At 44.2% G+C, this 19,583-nt stretch overlaps 1 protein-coding gene across 1 annotated transcript in view; it reads left to right on the top strand.

The window, feature by feature from the left end:
• The window catches only part of RHCG (Rh family C glycoprotein), a 41,813-nt gene that overhangs the window by 16,048 nt on the left and 6,182 nt on the right, over nucleotides 1–19,583 (top strand). Inside the window, exons 3-8 of the mRNA XM_081888652.1 lie at nucleotides 705–855; nucleotides 4,420–4,567; nucleotides 5,367–5,533; nucleotides 9,115–9,252; nucleotides 17,513–17,649; nucleotides 19,063–19,187. Of these exons, the coding sequence (XP_081744778.1) occupies nucleotides 705–855; nucleotides 4,420–4,567; nucleotides 5,367–5,533; nucleotides 9,115–9,252; nucleotides 17,513–17,649; nucleotides 19,063–19,187 (866 nt within the window). The remainder of the gene's footprint in view (nucleotides 1–704; nucleotides 856–4,419; nucleotides 4,568–5,366; nucleotides 5,534–9,114; nucleotides 9,253–17,512; nucleotides 17,650–19,062; nucleotides 19,188–19,583) is intronic.

Genomic DNA, 19,583 nt, shown 5'->3' with positions numbered 1-19,583 from the left:
CCACACGTGGTGTTTCTGTCCTCCCTGTGAGGGCCTCCTGATACAGATTCAGTTTATACCAGCGTTGCTTCATCCTTGGGTCCTAGATGTTGGACTACAACTCCCATCATCACCGTAGCCAGCTTAGCTAATGGACAGGATGATGGGAGTTGTGATCCAACGCAGTAGCGGGCGGCATGGGGAGGCAGTGGTGCTTGCCTGATCTCCAGTCAGTCATATGGGCAGAATTAGAGGCAGAAGGATAATGGTGTGGTGAAAATGACATGGTGATGTGCAGCAGCACAGCCCATCCAGGGCTCCCGCAGGTCTCTTTGTACCATACCTGCTTGCCACCCAACACACAATCCACTACTGCTCCAACAACGTCTGGGGACTCAAGGTGGAAGTACACTGGTTTATACAGGTTTTGATATACAGTGGAACCTTGGGTTGCGAACGTGATCCGTGCAGGAGGCATGTTCGCAACCCACAGTGCTGTGTCTGTGCATGCGCGGGTCGCGACTTGGCACTTCTGCGCATGCGCAAAGTGTGATTTAACACTTCTGCACATGCGTGAGCGCCGAAACCTGGAAGTAACCCGTTCTGGTACTTCCAGGTTCTGCGCGGTGCGCAACCTGAAAACGCGTAACTTGAAGTGTCTGTAACCCGAGGTACCACTGTATATACATAAATGTGCTTCATTTCTAATTTCCTCTTCCTCTCAGCATGATTGGTGCAGATTTCTGTGTGGGTTCTGTCTGCATCGCCTTTGGCGCCGTCCTGGGCAAAATCAGTCCTGTGCAGCTGCTGATCATGACATTGTTTCAAGTGACTCTCTTCTCTGTTAATGAATACATCCTGCTGGACCTGCTCCACGTAAGACTATTTCTTTCTCTCTCTCTCTCTCTCTCTCTCTCTCTCTCTCTCTCTCTCTCTCTCTCTCTCTCTCACACACACACACACACACACACACACAGGCTGGATCTAGACACATCCAAGAAGTGTTTCAGTTAAACGCGCCATAAACTTTGTATAAGAAATCGGGTTGGCAAAAATGGAACTCCACATCGCCACCTGGTGTCACAGTGTTTTAATGAATATACAGCGCATACGAGGCGCTTTTTCTTTGCCAATGTAGCTGAGTTCACAGACACTTACTAGTGTCCAAGTGGTTTCACAATTAATTCTCCTTCCCAGGAAACTTTGGGAAATCTAGCTCTGCACACAAGTGGATTTAGGGCAGAGCGACTGCTTCGCCCACACTGGGCGCCAAGCCTAGAGGGTGCTGCAGGGACGTTGTAACAATGACAAACAAAGGAAGATGAGAGGCCAGGGGGGAGGCACCAAATTTTGGTATTGCATAGGGCGCCACTGAAATCTGAAAGCCCAAAGTCCTCTGCTGCTCTGTAAGGAGAATAGGTGTCAGGGTCTGGGCAGAGGAGGAATGGTGGAGACTGCCTCCCCACCCTGCCCCTTCCAGGGAGGAGGAAGAGGAAGACAGTACAGATTTACAACAGGGGGTTGAGGGAGGTCTCAACTCAGAGGCAGATGAGGGGGAAAGTTGGGAAATCAGAGGAGTGGAGGAGCAGGCAGGGCCGGAGGAGCAGCTGGCTGACATGTTATCACTAGAAAGCATTCCAGACCCACCATCTCCCAGAACCAGGTGAGACTTAAAAGTAGGAGAGCAAAGAGCTCAAAGACAAAGGGCATTTATCAGCACCCATAGAAGAGAAGACGAATGAAGAAGTGGGAGAGAAGGGGAGTGGAGATTTACTCAGGACCACGCCGTTATCCAAGAGGCTGGGTTCTACGGCCTCTCTCTTAAAGTATGGAATAAAAAAGGACTGTATGAAATGTTTCTTTATACTTTCCTGGGCAACCAGCTGGGAGCTGCTGACAGCATCCTGGCAATAGGGGATTTCCTTCCAACTCTCAGCACCCTTAAGTAAAGGTAAAGGGACTCCTGACCATTAGGTCCAGTCACAGACGACTCTGGTGTTGCGGCGCTCATCTCGCTTTATTGGCCGAGGGAGCCGGTGTACAGCTTCCAGGTCATGTGGTCAGCATGACTAAGCCACTTCTGGCAAACCAGAGCAGCGCACGGAAACGCCGTTTACCTTCCCGCCGGAGCGGTACCTATTTATCTACTTGCACTTTGACATGCTTTCGAACTGCTAGGTTGGCAGGAACCTAGATAGATAGATAGATAGATAGATAGATAGATAGATAGATAGATAGATAATACTTTATTCGGCTATAAGCCCACAAGGTAAAACAAATCAATAGATAAAATAGCAATTTACAATCTAAAATATCAACTAAAATATTTCATCGCATAATCTCCTTCACATTACTTACAATCTCTAGATGTACCGTGTTATGGCCTTGAAGATAAGGATGGTGCATAGAGTTTACTGGATTTTTAATAGTCATGCAGCATTCCATGAAGTCTTTTATATGTAAGAACTGAAATCAGGAATCTAGCAACCTGTAATGTTCTATAAGAGTCAATGTCCTGGAGTAGATAAGCTAGATGTAATTCAGGTGGTTTAGCAGCAATTTCCAGAATGATTGAACTCAGGATCCTTGATCGGGGAACCTAGGTTGTCAGCACCCTTAACCAGCTACATTTCCCAGGATTCTTTGGGGGGAAGCCCTGACTGTGTATGATACTGCTTTAAATGTATAGTGCAGATGGAGCAGAGCAACTAGCAGGGGGAAGAGTGGGGGCCCAGCCAGCCAAGTAACCCTCCTGTGTGGGAAGGGGAGGGATGAAAGGAAAACTACTTGAGGGACAGAACCAAACTGAACAGAACACCACTCATGGGATTAGCAATTGCACAATAGTAGTTGTTTTAATGGGTGAGTGGGCACAGGCCTTCCCCAATTTAGATCAGGAGTCTGGCAAAACAAAGGGGGGAGGCGGTGTTGGGGAGCTTTATCTGCAGGTCTCTTATCCAAAAACCTGGAGTCAGTCCTGGCCTTGTGGAATGTGATTGCACAAGTAGGGCAATGGTGTGTAAAGGCCCCCAGAGGAAGACATTCCTCAGACCATCAGATAGAGGAACTGGACTGTGCCCTGAGGGAGGCAAGCTCAAAAATAGATTTTTTTGTCACTGTGTGGGATGTAAGGACAGCCTTGGGCTTCACTCAGGCCCACCAATGTTGCAAGTGCTAGGAAATATTACTTGTTTGCCAAATTCATGTCAGTTGCACCAAATAATATTACAATGAATTCACTCCATAAACGGAAAGCCAGATTAATTTCCTATATTTTCGCGTATAACATTCTTCTTTTATCAGCTCCAAAACACTGTTTTTATGTGCCAAGCTCAGAATCAAACTGGACAGAACACCATTCATGGGATTAGCAATTGCACAAATTGTAGTTGTTTTGAAGCAGGCGTCAGCAACCTTTTTCAGCCATGGGCCAGTCCACCTTCTCTCAGACCATGTGGTGGGCCGGACTATATTGGGGGGGGGGGGAAATGAATGAATTCCTATGCTCCACAAATAACCCAGAGATGCATTTTAAATAAAAGCACACATTCTACTCATGTCAAAACACTAGGCAGGTCCCACAAATAACCCAGAGATGCATTTCAAATAAAAGGACACATTCTACTCATGTAAAAACATGCTGATTTCCGGACCGTCCGCGGGCTGGATTTAGAAGGCGATTGGGATGGATCCGGCCCCTGGGCCTTAGGTTACCTACCCCTGTTTTAAACTGTGAGTTAGCACAGGCCTCCCTCAATCTAGATCTGGACTCTGGCACAAAAAAGAGGGGTGTTGGGGAGCTTTAAGCCTTTGACTTCTGCTGTGGTCCTGAGCTTGGGGAGGGTGCCTTGACTACATTGGAGAAAGCTTTCACTGTTGCCAAGATTCGCCACATTCACACCATATGTTTTACATACCACTCAACTGCCCCAATTAAATGGGAACATCCCATTTTGGGGCTCTGTTCTCTCACGTGAGAGCATGGCACCTGAAAACGAGTGAGATCGTGATATCTCATGAGATCACGGAGCCCCAAAATGTGAGGTGTTTTGGCTGTGTACTCTCGCACAGGTCACATGACTTGCCTGGGAGCGCAGCCTGGAAGATGCACATCCCAGTTTTCACCCTGAACATGTTGGAGGGCATGCATTTTAAACACCACACATTTAAAACACTTTTTAACAGTCATGGCTTCTCCCAAATACTCCTGGGAGTTGTAGTTTGGTAAGGGTTCTGAGAGTTGTTAGGAGGCCCTTATTCCCCTCACAGAACTATAATTCCCAGAGTTCTCTGTGAAGAGGGATTGGATTGTAAGACCGCTCTGAGAATTGTTGCTCTGTGAGGGGATTTTCTCATTGTGGTCTAGCTGCTTGTGGGACAGTCATGGAGACCCTCCTGTTCCTTCTCAAGACTGACCCCTGTTCTCTCCCATCACTGCAGGTTAAAGATGCTGGTGGATCCATGACCATTCACACATTTGGCGCTTACTTTGGACTAGTGGTGACCGCCATTTTGTATCGGCCCAACTTGGAGCAGACCAAAGATAAGCAGGGTTCTGTCTACCACTCAGATCTCTTCTCTATGATTGGTAAGATTTGCCTTTGGTTTATGATGCTTTCCGCCTTTAGCTTGTAGGGTGGCCAGCCTTAGGAAAGATTGGCCCCAGAAGAATGCCCCTTCTCTCCATCCTTAATCCTGCCAAAGGAGCTCAGAGACAGATTGAACAATGAAATGCTCTGCAGATGACAGTGTTCTTCTTTGTCAGCTCACAAGGCTCAGTGTCAGCATGTTCTACATCAGCGGTGTGTTATAGAAAAAAAATACTGCTCCTTTTCCCTTATGGGGTATCCAAGAGCCCGTATAGAGGCCTTAAGTGGGTCTGCTATCGGTAGGAGAAAATAACAGAGGCCAACCAGAGTATATTGAGAAGCAAAGCAGCTAGTAAGCCTGATCTGTATTAACTGTTGTAACAGGGTCCCCACTCCCCACATGCTGGAGGGAGAACCTTAAACAATGGTGTGCATTATGTAGACTTTTGAAATTTCCCACCCTGTAGGCCAAGACCAACCCCCAAAACATCATAAAAGGAGGTGGTCTACAGCAGAAATACATCACAAGAATCGGTCTACAGCAGAAATCCTGTGTGCCAGGATTCCTGATAATGGTTACTGGCAGGGCTTGAGCCTTATATTTTAACACTTGGGGACCATTTACTGGTGGCAAAGAAGAACTACAGCCCAAAATTCATGTTACAATGAACGAATGGGTCATGAATCCAAGTAAAATTGGATTTGTGGGTTGACATACCGAAAAGGTTGGGAACCCCTGATCTAGATGCTTCTGTTGATCTGATGTTGCAAGTTAGTTCTTCCCTCCTCCTCCTCCAGGCACCTTATTTCTATGGATGTACTGGCCCAGTTTCAACTCTGCCATTTCTGATCATGGAGATGCCCAACACCGAGCTGCCATCAACACCTATTGCTCTCTGGCGGCCTGTGTCCTCACGACTGTGGCCTTCTCAAGCTTGTTGCAGAAGAAAGGCAAGCTGAACATGGTGAGCAAAGACTGACGATCTTCACATTGCCACCACTAGCATGGGGTGCATAAGTACGCTCCCTTCTTTGCTCCTTGTGTTTTGTGGGCTCATAGGAACTGTAGGGAGATGCACATCCACACACACCTCTGGCAAGTAATTATTTTGGGAGGAGTTGCAGAGAAATTAAAGGTTTCCAAAATTCTTGGGTGTAGTGGTTTCAAACCACTTTTCCAAGGACTGCCAATGGTCATTATGGAAGAGCAAGGGGGGGGGGAATGCTAATGTTTTCTGCTAAATGTTGAAGAGGCAAGCCACTATTCAGTGTGCCTTTTAACTGAGAAAGCTTATCTCTTCAGCCGTGCAGCTGGCACCAGTGGGAAATAAAGAACGGAAGGGTAATCAATGGAACCAAGTAGACAGAATTGGGTTCTGGAGAGCAAGAGGAGGAGGGTCACTTTCCCTTGATAAGAGTATAGCCTACTGAATGCAGGAAACTCGACTGTAATGAGACCGTCTATAGTTCATTATTGTCTGCTCAGACTGTCAACAACTCTCCAAGGATTCAGAGAGAGGTCTTTCTAATCCTGAGATTATTTGAGTGCAGATGTAGGGCAAGATCACCAAGCTTTTGAAGCTGGTGGAGCAAATCCCATGGGCACCAGCCACTACCACATTTGTCCACCGAGAGAACCTCTTTGCATGTCTCCTCTTTTCAGAAAGGAAGTGAGGGTAGGTAGGTGCCTAATCCTGGTATCCAGCGAAATCTGGATATGTCTGAGGAGGTGTGTTCAGCCTAGGAGGGGCTGAGTCAGTGCAAGGAGGAACTGAGCAGGAGGAGCAAACAACCTCTCATATTTATTGAAAAATATTTATGGAGACCTTTCATGGGTGCTATTGTGGGAATGTTGTAAATACTAGGAGAGGATATATCGATTTCATAGTATCCTTCCTAAATCATGCTTGTGAGTCAGCAGCAGAGTGACATTCCCCAATATATAGCAGGGAGGTAGTTGGTAAATTTGTTTGAACCTCTTTACTTAAGCAATCCGATCTGGCTTTGTTCAGATTGGGTTCTGTTCCTGGTGAGTCCCCTTTTATCCCTCCTAAAAAGAATAAAGACACAAGAAGCTTCTTTTAAAAGTAATAAGAAGTTTACTCACATTCAGTTCACAGTTGGATCCCTGAAGGCAGGCTTTAGCTTACAGATACAGATACAATGTGGCTTACACCCTTGTAAGGATGGGACCATGTGCTGCTGGCAGAGAGCCAACAATGCAGTCCAAGAGAAGAAAAGAGAAGAAAAGGCATCAAAAGAGGAGGATGGCTGCGTGGCTGGACCTTTTGTGGGGTCTGCCAGGGTCACGTCCACCTCCCTGGTCACATGTAGGGGGAGGATGCTCCAGACTAGGTGGGACAGGAAGTTCAGCTGGCTGGTTCAACATCCCCCTGTCTGTGTCCACTCTAGGCAAACAAGGAATGTTGCATTTGACTGCTCCAATGGACTACATCCCACAACCATAAGTGGTAGGGGCAGCATACCGGTCCCTTCCAACTCTACAATTATTTGATTCTGTGACTTTGATACGAACTGAATTCTACAAAGTTGGAGAACAAACACATGCTCTACCATTGAGCTGCAGCCCTTCTCACCTTCCTTGGGTAGCCAAGGTGGTCCCTCTCCAGATATTGTTCCAACTGCAACCTCCATCATCCCTGATCCTTGACTATATACTAGCTGGGTCTGATGGGAGTTGGCTAGCCCTGATCCAAGGCTTGGAATTCTGTTACTTAAGCTGCTCAGAATCTTCTGCATGACAAGCTCATTGAGCAGTCATTCTGATTTGCTTGAAGAAAGCTCATGGGGTTAGATGATCATATCTGGTGTTGACTGAGCTTTCATTCTTATTCATTTCCTGGTAGGCTATATATGACAATGACCATTCATCCCCATTTGCTTCTTCAGTGTTTATATCCTGTGAATCATTGTTTCATCATACACTTTTCAACGCATTCCCCCAACACTTTCCTAACCACAAAAGTTGTTGTTGTTGCCGTTAAGTGATTTTCTTGAGGTCACCAAAGCACTTTAATCCACTTTAACTGCACAAAGCTCAGTTTCTCAGTGTGCACTTGAACCCACCCCCTACTGACAGTCTGGGCACACCTCAGTTTATTTATTTATTCTATTTAACAACATTTATGTGTCACTTGCTAGAACAGGGATACCTCCCAGGGATTTACAAAATGTGATCTAAAGTGGTGATTTTAAAAATATAAAAACAAACATAAGAAATCAAGTTATATAAAATAAATTAAAATATAAAATGAAGCCATTATCATAGAATTGCAAAGTTAGAAGGGACCCTGAGGATCATCTAGTCCAAACACCTGCAATGCAGGAATATGCAGCCGTCCCATAGGGGATCGAGCCTGCAACCTTGCCGTTACCCGTACCATGCTCTAATAAAGCACTTATCCTAATTAAAACCACATGTCCAGACTTCATATTACGCACCAGCATTTTAGCAGGCACTGAAAACAATTCAGCGAAGGTGGCTGTCGAAGATCCATGGACTGCGAAGGCTCCAATCTCAACTGCAATGAGTGCAAAACAAACAATATGTGCAATCATAAGTAGACATAGGGTTATAGCTAATTAAATTTTAGTCAGGGTAGACCCATTGAAATTAATGGCCTAACCTAGGCCCATTAATTCCAAGGGGGTCTGTTCTGAGTAAAAATGAGCTGAAGATAACCTGCAAATGTCCAGGAGCCAAGTGCTAGCAAACAACAAGGGCAACTGAGACAAGGGGTAGATACCATGAAAGGAGAAGGGCAGAGGCTTGGCAAATGAGCTGGGAAGGTTTGGTTGGCTTCCAACAGTTTGTAGAAGAGTGATGGAAGAAGACATCACCACAGGACTCCAGAAAGGGTGGTGACAGAAGGAGAATAAGGCAAAGTACACACACTTTAAAGCCAAACTTGGCCCTCCAGATGTTTTGGGACTACAATTCCCATCATCCCTGACCACTGGTCCTGTTAGCTAGGGGTGATGGGAGTTGTAGTCCCAAAACATCTGGAGGGCTGAGTTTGGCTATGCCTACTTTAAAGCACATTCCTTCCCTCAAAGAATTCTGGGCCTTGTAATTTTCTTTTAACAGTTGCCAGGAATTGTAGCTGCGAGGGGTAAAGTACAGGGCCCAGAATTCGCTGAGGGGTACAAGGTGCTCTGATTGTACTTCAGAAGTATAAATGTACACAGCCTAAGATTGTATGGACCAGCATGTGAAAGATAAGGGATGTGAGTTTCACTTCCATCCTTTGTAAAACAGGAATGGGGAACCCATGGTCTTACAGATGTCGCTGGACTCCAGCTCCCATCAGCCCCAGCCAGCAGTGGACAACCATCAGGAATGATGGAATTGGAGTCCAAAATGTGTGAAGGGCACCACTCCTGGCTTAACTGTACCACAGTAATCGGAAGCCTCATGCTATAAATGGTGGTCCTCGTGGTTGTTCCGTGAACACAGCTGGACGATCAGGGTACAAATAATAAAATTATTATTATTACTGAATACTGAATTTGCTGTTTTGTGCAGGTCCACATCCAGAATGCCACCCTGGCAGGGGGCGTTGCTGTGGGCACTGCGGCAGAAATGATGCTCACCGCATATGGCTCCCTCATTGTTGGGTTTATCTGTGGCATCGTGTCTACCATTGGGTTTGTCTACTTCACGGTAAGGGCACCTCTGAGTCTTTTTAGAAAATATTAGATCTAGCTTCAAGACAACATATGGAGATCTGCATTGATCATTGCAGTGAGGAAGCTCCAGCTGGCTGAGGGGGTGCAATACAATTTCTTGAATAGCTGGGGCACAGCCAAATGTCCTCTGGAAATTGAGGGGGCCTGCCCCCCTCAAAAATGCATTTGGGGGGGTGCGAAACTACCTCAGCCCCTACAAATCGGCTCCTATGTTGCAATGTACCCCTTATTATTATTGCACAATTTTCAGATTATCGTATATGTTTAGAAGCTTGTGTGGCCGGCATTTTATTGATCTCCTGCCCTCAGGCAGAAGATATAGAAACATGATTAGTCGCACCAACAGGGTAAAGAGCAGCTTCTATCCATGGGCTGTTAGGCTGCTGAATGAAAAGATAACAACAGGGCAACTGACTTTCAGGTTAGGTGGGTGTGCGTCAGTAAACAAGGGGAATTAAGTCTGAGAGAGCTGAGTGGGGGCTGCTCGTGTAATCTCACTGTATACAAGTTGTACAAGTGACAATAAAGTATTTCAAATTTCAAATATTAATTGTAGAAGGGGCGTGGCTGTGAGGTGGCACAGCTGTGACTATCATGAAAGGACCCTGCACTTCCGAATATGCCACTATATTGTGAAATGTCCCACAAGTGACACGATCTTTTGGTCCTACATGCTTTATGACAGCTTGTGGATTGGGAATCTCCAATATTCTGCACACCGTAGATTTATAATATGTGCCAGAGTCCTCGGCAATGCGTGTGAAATATACTCGGAGTCGAGAGTGGATTTTATGCTCTTTATTCAGCTCATAGTGGTGAGGAGGAATGAAAGTTCCCCCCAAATATCTGCTTTATATACATTATTTACACAATGGGCTGCACGTGATTGGCTAATTCCGGGATTCTCCTGTAGGCCAATCAGGTTGTGGATTCAGTTCCACCTAGAGCTGGATTGGGTGGCTCCTGCGGACCAGTCATACTGCTGCATTGTTCTAGGACCAATCAGACTGCTGCATTCTGAATCCTATTGTTCTAGGACCAATCAGATGGGGCCTATTTATTTCTCCACTATGTTTATATCCTGGCTAACCCTTTCTTGGAGCTCAAGGCAGAATACATGGCTCTCCTCCCCCTCCATTTGATTCTCACAACAAGCCTGTGAGGTTGGTTAGGCTGAGAGATGCAAGTCCCGCGGTGAGCTACTTCGCCAAGTGGGGATCTGAACCTGGGTTTCCTAGTGCCTAACCTCTACCCTGCACTAGGCATGGAGAACCCAGATGTCGTTGGACTACATCTCCCATCAGTCCTGGCCAGAATGACCAATGGTGAGGGATGATGGGAGCTGCAGTCCAATAACAGCTGGGGGGGGGATGACAGGTACGACTCCCTATGTAGCCAGAGCAGCACCTTCACCACAAGGTACTGGTAGGCTTGAGGGACCCTTGAGGTTTGCTGAAGCACAACATTACAGTGGTACCTCTGGTTACATACTTAATTCGTTCCGGAGGTCCGTTCTTAACCTGAAACTGTTCTTAACCTGAAGCACCACTTTAGCTAATGGGGCCTGCAGCTGCCACCGTGCTGCCGGAGCACAATTTCTGTTCTCATTCTGAAGCAAAGTTCTTAACCCGAGGTACTATTTCTGGGTTAAGGGAAAGGTAAAGGGACCCCTTTTTTTAAAAATTTTTTTAATTTTTATTCATTTTTCAAACACATAATAAAAAACAAACACAACACAAAACAAAAACATACAAAACATTAAACATATATAATTTCATAACCTTACTTTCATACACCTTCTTTCCTCCGACTTCCCCATACCTCCCTTTCGCTTCATCCTTATTCTGCAATTCTTTAGCAACCCTTTAGTCAATTTGTCTATTAGTTCCCTTTCATTAAATTTCCTTAAACTTATTAGTTACAGCTGTTTTCTCTACTTCTTACCCCTTGACATCTTAACACTCCTCAATTTTACAACAGTTTTTGAGATATATTTTGAATTTCTTCCAGTCCTCTTCCACTGTCTCTTTCCCCTGGTCTCGGATTCTGCCGGTCATCTCTGCCAGTCCCATGAAGTCTGTCACCTTTGTCTGCCATTCTTCCAGAGTAGGTAGTTCTTGCATCTTCCAATACTTTGCCAGAAGAATTCTTGCTGCTGTGGTAGCGTACATAAAAAAAGTCCTATCCTTCTTTGGCACCAATTGGCCAACCATGCCCAGAAGAAAAGCCTCAGGTTTCTTAGGAAAAGTCCACTTAAGGACCTTCTTAGTTTCATTATAGACCATTTCCCAAAAGGCTTTAATCTTTGGGCAGGTCCACCAAAGGTGGTAAAAGGTACCTTCAGTCTCATTACATTTCCAGCATTTATTATTGGGCAAATGGTAAATTTTTGCAAGCTTGACTGGGGTCATGTACCACCTGTAGATCATTTTCATTATGTTTTCTTTTAAGGCATTACATGCCGTAAATTTAACACCTGTGGTCCATAACTGTTCCCAGTCAGCAAACATAATATCATGACCGATATCTTGTGCCCATTTAATCATAGCTGATTTCACTGTTTCATCCTGTGTATTCCATTTCAACAGCAAGTTATACATTCTTGACAAATTCTTAGTATTGGGTTCTAACAGTTCTGTTTCTAATTTTGACCTCTCCTTCTGAAATCCTCTTTTCCTGTCCTGCTTAAATGTCTCATTTATCTGATGGTAATGTAACCAATCTCGAACTTTGAACTTTAATTTCTCATAACTCTGAAGTTTAAGCTTCTCACCATCTTGTTCTAGGATTTCACAGTATTTTGGCCAATTAGAATCCATATTAAGTTTTTTCACCGCCTTAGCTTCCATTGGTGACAACCACCTGGGAGTCTTACTTTCCAACAAGTCTTTATATCTAGTCCAAACATTGTATAATGCTTTCCTGACAATATGGTTTTTAAAACTTTTATACACCTTTGCCTTGTCGTACCATAAATATGCATGCCAACCAAAGTTATTATCATACCCCTCCAAATCCAAAATGTCTGTGTCTTCAAGAAGTAACCAGTGTTTCAACCAGCAAAAAGCTGCTGATTCATAATAGAGTCTTAAGTCCGGCAGGGCAAAGCCCCCTCTATCTTTTGCATCAGTTAAAATCTTAAATTTTATTCTGGGCTTTTTGCCCTGCCAGACAAATTTAGATATGTCTTTCTGCCACTTCTTGAAACAGTCCATCTTGTCCAAAATCTGTAAGGTCTGAAATAAGAATAACATTCTAGGCAATACATTCATCTTAATAACACAATTCGGCCTAACAAGAAAAGTCTCAACCTAGACCATATTTCTAGATCTTTCTTTACTTCTGTCCAACATTTTTCATAATTGTCTTTAAATAAATTCAGATTCTTAGATGTTAAATTCACCCCCAGGTATTTCACTTTTTTTGTTATTTCCAAACCTGTTTCACTCTGAAATCTCTCTTTTTCTTCCATTGTTAATTTTTTTCCCAGCACTTTCGTTTTCTGTTTGTTCAGTTTAAATCCTGCTACTTGACCAAATATCTCAATTAGTTCTAATACTCTTTTGGTACTAGTGTCTGGCTGTTGCAAAGTTAACACTAGGTCATCTGCAAATGCCCTTAACTTATAATTTTTGGCTCCGACCTGAATACCTTTAACCAACTGGTCCCTTCTAATCATATTTAACAAAACCTCCAGGACTGATATAAAAAGTAAAGGGGATATTGGGCATCCCTGTCGTGTACCTTTTTCTATTGGTATTTCCTCCGTTACCACATTGTTTACAATTAACTTTGCTTTTTGTTTAGAATATATTGCACCTATACCGTTTTCAAAACCTTGGCCTACCCCCATCCCTTGGAGATTCTTCTTCATAAAGCTCCAACAAATATTGTCAAAGGCTTTCTCCGCGTCCACAAAAATTAAAACAGCCTTCCTATTAATGTCCACCTCTAGCAACTCCAAAATGTCTATAATGTTCCTCACATTGTCTGACATATATCTCCCTGGGAGAAAGCCTGTCTGGTCCTTGTGAATCTCCCCTAACAGCACTCTCTTGAGTCTTTTTGCCAAAATGTTTGCAAAAATTTTATAATCCACATTCAATAAAGATATAGGGCGGTAGTTCCTATATTTCACTTGGTATAAGTGAAATAAAAGCCTGTTTCCACGATTCGGGAGCCTTTTTCCCCTCCAAGATTTCATTGCATACTTCCTTCAGTGGTTGTATTAACCATTACTTTGTAGTATCTAGCAGTCAAACCATCTGGTCCTGGTGATTTTCATAGTTGCATATTCTGAATGGCACCCTCTATTTCTTGTTCTGTAATTTTCTCATTCAAAATCATTTTGCTTTGTTCTGAAATTTTTGGTAGTCCATATTTTTTAATAAATTCTTCTATTTCTTGTTCATTGACTGGCCCTTGTGCATACAATTTCCTAAAAAAACTTTGAAAACAATTACTTATCTCATTCGGTTTGTGGATAATTTTTCCGTCCAATTCTAGACTTGTCACAGTGTTCAATTTTTGCCTCTTTTTCAATTGCCATGACAGAAGTTTCCCACATTTATCTGCCGATTCAAATGTCTTTTGTCTCATTTGCTTTATTTTCCATTCTATTTCCTGATTCATCAGTTCCATATATTGCATCTGATAATACTTTATTTCTCTCAAGATCTCTTGAGACTTTGGTTTGGACCTCAATTTCTTTTCTCCTTCTTTCATTTTCCCCCCAAAAAATTCTTTCTTCTCATTTTGTTTTTTCCTCTTTATAGAGTTCTGTTGAATTAGGAAACCACGCATCACGGCCTTGCTAGCGTCCCAAATTGTTCTTTTCTCCACTTCTGTTCTCAAATTTATCTCAAAGTAATCTTTCAATGTTTTTTGGGCCTTCTTATAAATCTCTTCATCTCTAAGTAGGGTGTCATTCATTCTCCATCTAAAGGATCCAGTTGTTGTTAATTTCATCTCCATCTTTACCGCGTTATGGTCGGAGCAGGTTTTTGGGCAGATTTCTATTTTTTTAATTCTTGGCGCCAGGCTACTAGTAACCCAAATTTGGTCAATTCTTGTCCATGTCATTTTTGCTTCAGAGAAAAAAGTTCCCTCTCTCTCAAGAGGGTTCCTTGTTCTCCAAATATCAATAAAGTCCATGGTTTCAGTCATTTCAAAAAAGGTCTTTGGTAATCTCCCTTCCTTAGAAATCACTTGTCTCTGTGCTTTATCCATGTTTGTGGAGACAACTCCATTCATATCTCCCATCATTACGATTTTGTAATCTAAAAAGTCCATTAAGGTCTCATGCAGCTTCTTAAAAAATTCGGCCTTCCCTTCATTTGGCGCATAAACTCCAACTATCAAAACTTTTTCTCCTTGAATTTGTATTTCAATTGCCAGGTATCTTCCTTGTTCATCTTTGAATATCATTTTTGGAGCCAATTTTTCTTTTGCAGAGATCACCATTCCTCTTTTCTTAACTTTGTCTGATGAGATAAATTCCTGTCCAAGTCTCTTATTTATCAAAAGTTTCCTGTGTATCCTGGCAATATGAGTTTCTTGCAAACATATTCAATCTAATTGTTCTTTCTTTAACATATGAAAGACTTGACGTCTTTTTCGGGGAAGGTTCAAACCATTACAGTTCCAGCTAAGAAGTTGCAGAGACATTTTGTTATTAGGTACCTTTTCCTCCGACTGCTCCAAGCTTTTGTTCTTCCTCCGATGGTATTGGGAGGAGTCCAAATGATAGGTTTGCGATGTCAGTTGGTTCTTTCTCCCCTACAGTTCCTTTCTGCAGGTCTTCTGAGTATTTCTCCAAAAACTGTTCTTTGTCTTGAATTGTTCTTATTTTAATCTTCTTTCCTTTAAAGTTGAAGGACAGTCCTTGTGGGAACTCCCACCTGAAAGGTATGGTATTTTTCTTCAGCAGGTCGACTAGGTCTTTGTAGAAGGTTCTCACCTCCAAAATGTATTTAGGGATGTCCTTGAAGATCTGTGTTTGACAATTCTAAATCACCAGTGCCTTTTGGTAATGCAAGTTCAATATTTTATCTCTTTCTTCCTTGGATCTCAGTGTAATTAGGCAATCCCTTGGTTTCTTGCCCTGTCTCCTGCCCAGCCGAAAGGCTGTAGTTATTTCAAACTCATCTTCTTCCTCCAATTCATCATGTCAAAATTCCGCAAAGTTCTCTGTAAGGAATTCCGCAAGGCTGTCCCCCTCACTTTCAGGAACAAGTCTTAATTTCAAGTTTTTCTCCTTCCTATGTAGTTCCAGTAAGGCCAAAGTTGCATCATGTTCATTCACTCTTTTTGCAATCGGCACAAACTTTTCCCTTGTCTCCTCAGAGGTACTTTTAGCACTTTCAGCAATCTTTCGTGTTTCCGAACTTTCTTGAATTAATTTGTTGATAGAATCTGTATTAGATGTCACACTTGCAGTATTCAAGTCCAATCTTGCTGTCAGTTCTGTCAATTTTTTGGAATTTTCTGTGGACAGCTTTGTCAGTGCTTCCAAAGATTGGTTTATTTTAAGCAGTGCCTGTGTCATAGAATCCATAGATGCTGTTGTTGCCTTTTCCTGTGCAGCTGGTGTTGTGCCTGATATTGAGCCCCTTTTCTTTTGTGCTAGCTTTGCTTTAGATCTGGTTGATATCTCATCCACTGGGCCGCTCATGTCCTCAAGGTCGTTCTCACAGGAAAAGTTTACAAGTGGAAAATCCCACTGTTTCTTCTTCATTGTAACTGTTTCCCTTTAAACCCTCTAGAGGGAGCATTCAATTGTATCCAAATGGAAATGAGAGACAAAGAAACAAGGAAACATAGAGCGATGAAAAAGTTCCAGAGTCAACACTGTAAATCCTCACTTTGTTTCAATATAGCCAAAAGTTCAACAAAATAATTCCACTAAAGTCCTGTAACTTTGTTTCAGACAAACCCCCACTTTGTATCCAAATTGATCTGACAGTTCACTTTCCCGGTGCCTTACTCAGGCAGCCCGACCCAGGGGATTTGGCAGTGAAAGATTTTTCCGTCCGATTATTTTCACGCAGGTCAACAATGTCCAATTTTCTTCCCCCCTTCTCCTGCCTGTTGGGGGGAGGTCTAGGTTCGATGTCAGGTTTGACAGGTTAAGAAAGAATTTTTTCTTTTAAATACAGCTTGCTCTTTCGTTGCTTTGTTTATCATGCAGTTCGGGGAGGCAGACTTCCTTAATTTATGCCTTTCCCGTTTTCAGCCAAATATCAGAATTTAGTGTCCCGTTAAGTCTCTCAATCTTACTCACGGGTGTTGCAGTCAATCTTTAGTTTCAGGAAGGAATCGGCGCTCTCCGTTCATGGCGACGCGGCTTCACTCCACGGGCTGGGTAGCGACTCTCAGCACCGCGCTCACACCCGATGCCGCTCCGGAGCCTTTAAAAAGGCTCTTTCACAGTACCGGGGGGCGCAAAAGGTGCCCACCGAGTCTCCTTGTTCACAGGCTTCTGCGCCTGTGATTTTAGGGGTCCCCCGCTCGCCGTAGCGGGTCAGACCCGAACTCGCGGAGCAGTCCTGCTTCGGAGCTCGAAGCAAGGACCACCATTAAACACTGGCGCCGACCGGAAGTCCCCAGGTAAAGGGACCCCTGACCATTAGGTACAGTCGTGGCCGACTCTGGAGTTGCGGCGCTCATCTCGCTTTATTGGCTGAGGGAGCTGGCATACAGCTTCTGGGTCATGTGGCCAGCATGACTAAGCCGCTTCTGGCAAACCAGAGCAGCGCACGGAAACACCGTTCACCTTCCCACCGGAGCGGTACCTATTTAACTACTTGCACTTTATGGCATGCTTTCGAACTGCTAGGTTGGCAGGAGCAGGGACTGAGCAACGGGAGCTCACCCCGTCGCGGGGATTTGAACCGCCGACCTTCTGATCGGCAAGTCCTAGGCTCTGTGGTTTAACCACCCACATCCCTATTTCTGGGTTAGCAGAGTCTGTAACCTGAAGCGTCTGTAACCCGAAGTAACACTGTATTAATTTTTTTTAAAAAAAGACAAGCATCCTGAGGGAGGGGGAACCTTGAAACAGCTGACTGAGCAGTGACTGGCTGACTATTTGGGAACAGAAAACCAGTGTGTGGTGGCGGCCATGAAATGGAGTATTCTTAAAGAGGGTCATGGCTGAACAGGAGCACCCCACATTGAACAGTGTTTTTCGGGTTCTGCTTCTAAATGCTTTGCTCTCCCCTCATGCCTGCCAGCCTTTCCTGGAGTCCAAGCTGCGAATTCAAGACACATGCGGTATCCACAATCTACATGGGATGCCAGGACTTATTGGGGGAATTGTGGGGGCCGTCACGGCTGCCGCTGCGACTGAAGGAGTCTACGGGAAGGAAGGGTGAGCATCTCTGAAGGGTGGTGTGTTTTGTTTGGGGTGGGGGATGAAGGGGATATAGAACTTGACTCTATGGCAGAAATTCAACTGCATTTTAATTTTTATTTTAATGCCTGTTACTTAGCAGAAGCTGGAAGACTTTTTCAACTCAAGAGCCACATTCCATTCAGGGTAATCTTCCTAGGGCCGCATACTAGTGGTGGGAGGGGCCAGAGGCAAATATGGGCGGAGCAACAAATGCAAATTTCACCCTAGTACAGCAGGCTAGTTTTCGACGCACACTCACCTCTCTTATTCCCCCTTCCTGAGATGCAAAGAGGCATTATTGTTCAGTTGTTCTGCCTGGCCTTTGGCTTGGAATCAACTTGATTCCCTCCCCCTCTTTCCTTTTTCCTTTCTCCTTCTGTGTTGGAACTCCTATTTGGGGACTTCCCTGGCTTTTTTCTGGCCCACATAGGACCAATCTGGATAGTTGGACTTGGTGAAGACTTGACATTTTCATCCTCCAAAAAGTTTTTGATTTGAGTTTCTACTGAAACGAGGCTGCATTTTAATGTTGCATTTTAATCTTGTTTTTAAGTTGTATTTTAATCAATTGTTTTTATACCTGGTGTTAGCCACCCTGAGCCTGGTCTTGGCTGAGGTAAGGTAAAGGTAAAGGGACCCCTGACCATTAGGTCCAGTTGTGGCCGACTCTGGGGTTGCGGCGCTCATCTCGCTTTATTGGCCGAGGGAGCCGGCGTACAGCTTCCGGGTCATGTGGCCAGCATGACTAAGCCACTTCTGGCGAACCAGAGCAGTGCACGGAAACGCCGTTTACCTTCCCGCCAGAGTGGTACCTATTTATCTATTTACACTTCGTGCTTTCGAACTGCTAGATTGGCAGGAGCAGGGACCGAGCAACGGGAGCTCACTCCATCACAGGGATTCGAACCGCCAACCTTCTGATCAGCAAGTCCTAGGCTCTGCAGTTTAACCCACAGCTCCACCCACGTCCCCTGGCTAGGGAGGGCGGGGTATAAAATTATTATTATTATTATTATTATTATTATTATTATTATTATTATTATTATTATTATCATCATCATCATCATCATCATCATCAGAGTTCAAGGGTGCAGTTCAGCCAAGTCAAAACATTCTGGCCACAAAACAGGGCTGGTATGGGGCGTGGCTCAAGGGCCAGGCAAAAAGGCCAAAGGGGCCACATTTGGCCCTGGGCCTGGGATTTCCGAGCCCTGACTGAAGTGTAACCGTATTGTCACGTGTTAAAGAAAAGCTCGCAATTCTGAGGAAAGTATGGGCTTTGCTTTGGCAAAATAGTGATGAATCTGAAAGGACTTTGTGTTGCTCTCTCTGAACACGTGGGAAAGCCTGACACCCCTTCCTTTCCCCTGTTGCTTTCCTTCCACGTAGGCTCATCCGTGCTTTTGACTTCACGGGAGACTTCAGCCACAGAACGCCCAGCGTCCAAGGCGGCTTCCAGGCAGCTGGCATCGCTGTATCGTTGGGCATGGCTTTGGCAGGAGGGGCCATCGTAGGTGCGTGGTAGAACCACAGCTTTGCATGCTGACGGCCCCAGGGTTCAATCCTTGACATCTGCAATGAGAAGAATCGGGAAGCGAAAGATGGGAAGGACCTCTCTGCCAAAGACTCTGGAGAATGCCAGTCATGGCTGAGTCCAAATGTGCCTTTCCATTTTGACTCGGAATTCAGGCTCTGTGTTGCATTAGTCTTTTTGTCCCTTTTTTTTTTTTTAAATAATATTTATTAAGGTTTTTCAAATTAATACAAATTAAATCCAATTTATAATCTTTTTCCAATAACCAGGACTTCCCCTCCCCACCCCCTCTTGCATTCCAAATCTTCCAAATAAACAATTAAATTCAACAAATTCTTGTCCCCAAATTACACTCATCATCAATAACCCAATTTTT

This window comes from Podarcis melisellensis, assembly GCF_964234715.1.
Source record: "Podarcis melisellensis genome assembly, chromosome: 14".
NCBI classification, from domain to species: Eukaryota; Metazoa; Chordata; class Lepidosauria; order Squamata; family Lacertidae; genus Podarcis; species Podarcis melisellensis.
The sequence above is the reverse complement of the archived record's forward strand: the minus strand, read 5'-3'. Positions and strand labels throughout refer to the sequence as shown.